General features: G+C 35.0%; 1 protein-coding gene across 1 annotated transcript; it reads left to right on the top strand.

The window, feature by feature from the left end:
* Window positions 1-965: 965 nt before the first annotated feature.
* On the top strand, window positions 966-1,496 carry EV154DRAFT_421526 (uncharacterized protein; the record flags this gene model as incomplete). Its single annotated transcript, XM_051596034.1, has 1 exon — window positions 966-1,496. A coding segment is annotated over one exon (531 nt), but the record flags the coding sequence as incomplete, so codon positions are not given.
* Between the last annotated feature and the right edge of the window lie 3,391 nt (window positions 1,497-4,887).

Below are 4,887 nucleotides of genomic sequence, written 5' to 3'. Positions count from 1 at the left end.
CTATCAGCCTCAACTCTAATTCTAAACTTATATAAATAACCCCCCTTTTTTCGTCTTTAATAAAAACTTCAGCAAGCTTTTTAGATCAAAACTAAAACAACCAACAAAATCCAAAAACCCTAATCATAAACCACAACTTCTTAAAACTTTTAGTTCATTTTTGTTTTATTTTTCTTTAATTTATCTTCACTACTTTATACAAGATCATCCTTTTCCTTTGGAAACGGAATAATTCATATAAAACTCAGTTTTTTTGTCACCGAAGCATCTTACAGCTGTTCAGGCTATACGAATACCTCCTCTGAAACACCATTGTCTGTTTATTAAGATCATGTTTAAGCTTATAGCCTAAAGAATAGTTTAATTTATAACTCAACTCTAAAATATATCATCCCCATAACGGAATACCATCTTTAAGTGACTCTGTCAAATATAATACTGTTATCATTCTTTCTTTTTGAACGGAATACCGACCTATTATCTATCCTACTTCGTATATAAGATCATCCTTTTTAATTCATTCAATCCATAAGGAATAGTTTATTTACTCTGTTAATTTTACACATTCGATATAATTTAAAGACTCCGTCCTTAAGAATACCATTGTCTCGTCCTTAAGCTCACTCAATAATCACGTACTCTTCATCATCTGGTACAATAAGTTCAAAGAATATCGAAAGTATATAGGTTTAATCCACTTCACTTCTCTTCCATTCTGCTCTTATATTAAGATCAGACACCGAATTCGCTTAGTTAAAAGCCTTATTTTACTACACATTCGGATCGCAACCTACTGCTTGGTTCTCACTTAAACTACATATTAAATCGCCTTCCATAAACCCCATTACTGTGCACGTGGTGCTCACTAACAGGGACCTTACTATCTAAATGAACACCAAAAATACTGTGCTGGCTCAACCAATGGAGAACTATTCCTCCACGCAGAAACTTATCAACTTCGTACTGAAGGAGAAGACTTTGAATATTTTATCGAATCACTGTATGAATACTTCGGTATCAGAACCATTACAGTAGAAAAGCAAGCCATATTCCACTTAAAATCACTCTTACTTTGCCAAGCAAAGATTATCTTTAACCACTTCTTCACGATGGACCTAGAAACAGGAAGCTACGCTGAAAACGTCGTGGACATGATCAAAATATTACAAGAGGAATTCGTAAACTCTCGTAATCTCACCGTCAAACACTATGTAACATTCAACCGTTTGACACAATGGCCAAGAGAATCCCAGAAGGAATTTGTTGAAAGACTCGTAGAAGCAGCCAGAATAGCTGGTATTACGGACTGTAAGATGGTAAAACCAGGATTTATCATGGGGATGCACCATGAGGTATATGAACTCGGTGTGTCATTAGGAGCTCGAGACCATGCAGAATATTTAAAATATGCGGAAGGTTATTCCAACGCTTTCGACGCTTCATATCCCCCCCGTTATAATTACCCACCCAACAATGAACAACCAACAATTTTTTGAAACAGAAACCGCCAGCACTACCGAAGCTAACCCGAATCCCACTCCTGCGAAAGAACCTACTGTCGTATTTGAGCACGATTCACTTAAGAATAAATAACCAAATCGTTCAGATAGTTAAATTATGAAATAAAAAGAACCTTCAATGTTCCATACCAGCATACACATGCGTACTGCTATACAACCTCTTCTACTACAAGTACATATTTCTATATTAAAGATTACATCACCATGGGAAAATCCAAGTGTTTATAGGTGTGATTCGGGTTATCATTTTAACACTTATTTAAAAACCTAAAGTAAGTGTTTTGCGCCATCTTTTTGAGTGCTTTCCGCCGCTTAAAGAATGGTTAAAATCACTTTAATATCACTTTAATATAACTTAAAGCCACCTATATTACACACCCTAATATCACGTTAATACAACTCATTGTCACCCATACAACTCACACCTTAATATCCCTCTAGATCCACCATAAAATCACTTTAGAACCACTTTAATATCACTTTAGATCCACCTTAATATCACTTTAGATCAACCGTTATATTACTTTAGATCTACCTTTATATCACCTTTGATTTCACTTTAAAACTACCTAAAGATCACTTTAAAATGAACACTTTTACTGTTATAAAAAACTTTATTTGAAGAAAAAAACATTATTTGGAACTGGTGAAAAAGGTACTGTTGTCGATACAGCTATGCAACAGCAAGAATCGCTCACTATCATTGGAGAATATGACATGTTAATAATACTATCCAAATGGTTATATAGTAAGCCTTACATTACATTATTGGTTAGAAGCCGAGTGCCGTCTCTTACGGTTTTTGTTCATTTTTGAGGGAGCCTTGTTTGACCAGCAGCACTGTAACATGAAGTAAATGGCCCAATTATCTTTACAAAAATTGACAATGTCTTTAATGTTTAAAAGATGACCTTCCCTGGAGGCTCTTGATATCAACTCCTTCTTGATAACAACCGATAACGTTTTCCAAGGTACATATTCATCCATGCTTGACCTTAGGACAGAATTGCAAATGGAGTTAATATCCTTGCTTAGCAAACGATACATACATTCTGCTGTTTTGGGCTGGCCAAGAGGATTTAAAAGAAACATTCCGTCATCACTATTCATTAGTATGTCAATGATATCGGTAACATGAATAGTCTCTGGCTTTTTGATCACGTCAATCTGTTCATAATCAAATTGCATTTGGTCTTGAGAAACTTTTTAGAGACTTGTAGTAGCTATCTTATGTAAAATGGTCTCTAATCGATCAAATCTTTCATGAATATTCTTTATAGCTGAAGTTTGCTCTGCGATGATAGTTGCTTCCAACTTCTCCATTCTTTCAAGCAATGCTTTTGCTGATGTAGCTTGTCTAGACATATTGATAGTATCTCTTAACAGGTAATTTTACTGATTTAAAGTAGTTAAAAGAACACATCACCCCCGCTTTCTTTAATAAATTTCATTATTATATTTCTTTTGGAATGCTTATGCTTGGCCTGTTTATTGAGGAATGATACTTTTTAACTAAACCCCATTTTAAACCGGGATAACAGGACATATAGCTTAACGTTTTAAATCTCATCTTTTTTTATCTTTAATCATTTTATATATTCTAAAAAACATGCGTTGCGATACTTGCCCAAACAAACAATGCGTTCGTACTCGTGATATAGAATGTCATAAAAGAAAACACAAAAATATGGAATTGGGAATTGAAATGAAGGTTAATGGCATTAGACGACGACTAAATATAATAGATGACAGCACTGCTGAGTCATGCATCAATGGTTTGCCCGTAGAAGAACCTGCCAATATTCCTGATCTTGGATATGGTTTGACTGACGATAAAATTTTTGATCCCGTTCCCGCTTCTAATATTGCTTTTATGGATATCAAAGACGTAACTGAACTACAAAATCGATATGAAAGTGATAGGGGAAGCGACTCCAACATCATTCTCGAACGTAGTAGTGTTTTAGAGACAGAATACAATAGATACTTGACTGACAGTGAAAGTAATATCGAAATTGATGCTGATGTTCAAGACTCAAATTATGCCAGAAATCAGTTACTATAGTACTCCGAAATGGCAGTCAAAGGTAATCCTGCGGAGCTATCTGCAATTCGTGATTGCAATTTGGAATCATTGGATGATAAAAAAAGTTTTGAATTTCATGCATTGATGGAAAAGTTGAATCTGAAAAGAATTCAAAAAGAAGAGATCATCAGATGGATAAATGACAACTACAATGATATTCATAATAACCAGAGTAAGCTATTTTATGCGTACTCACTACAACAGTACATGATAAATAATTCTTCTGTAAATTCGACGTAGCAGAAAAATTAAAGTGCACTTATTTAAATAAAAAACAAATGAGTGTAAAAGGTGCCGCTGAAAAAAAAAGTTCACGATATGTGTGTGAATGGGTGTCAAATTTTCATCGACGAGGATCAAGAAATGTGTTCTCACTGTGAGGAACCCAGGTTTCAACTAAACGACAACAGCGTGTTAGAAGCTCGTCAAAAAGAAAAGCTTCTGGACATTGACGATTTCATTGCTTCATACTTTGTCTCTGATAAAAGCATGAGATCATTGTTGCACAGATCAGAGAAGGTCCAAACAAGCGACGATATTGTAATGGAAGACTTTTTTGACGGCAAAAAGTACCAAGAGCTTTTAAGAAAAAATTGCTTTCAAAACCAGTATGACATCGCCCTGGCGTTGTATATAGATGGATTTGTTCGTGGCCAAAGAGGAAACCAGAGCCTCACCATTGTCAAAGCTGTGAACATGAACTTAAGTCTCGATGAAAGGTATTTTAAAGATTAAAATAATTCCATCAAAAATACTAATTGTCATTGTCTGTTACAGAGCAAAAAAAGAAAATCAATTTGTTGTCTGCATCATCAAAGGACCCAAAAAACCAAAAGATATCTATAGCTTCTTATATCCTTTATTAATGAAGTTAATTAAAATGGAGTCTGCTGGTGTGATTGTCAAGGCTCACGACAACCAAAAACATCACATCAAGGTGTATACTTGTCTGTTTCTCGGCGATATTCCTGCCATGGCGGATACTTTGTTTCACACTGGCCATACAAGCAAATATGGTTGTAGAATATGTGATATCATGGGCAGTAGTAATGATGGTAAAGGGATGTACTTTAGTCATAAAAATTTGGACAATGCAGTAATTAGAAGCAATGAAAGTTTTAAATCAGTAGACGAGCGGGTATCTGGGGTAAATGCGACGACAATACTAGTATTCGGCCACTATGACTAATATTTAATTTTATTTGATAACATCAGTTTGAAAACAAAGGGCTCACGAAGGTTACTCCTTTGACCGGATTTACCTCGTTTTCGGCAACATTC

Source organism: Mucor mucedo (genome assembly GCF_025094135.1).
Source record: "Mucor mucedo strain NRRL 3635 chromosome Unknown EV154scaffold_51, whole genome shotgun sequence".
Taxonomy (NCBI): domain Eukaryota; kingdom Fungi; phylum Mucoromycota; class Mucoromycetes; order Mucorales; family Mucoraceae; genus Mucor; species Mucor mucedo.
This window is presented reverse-complemented; position numbering and strand designations above follow the sequence as displayed.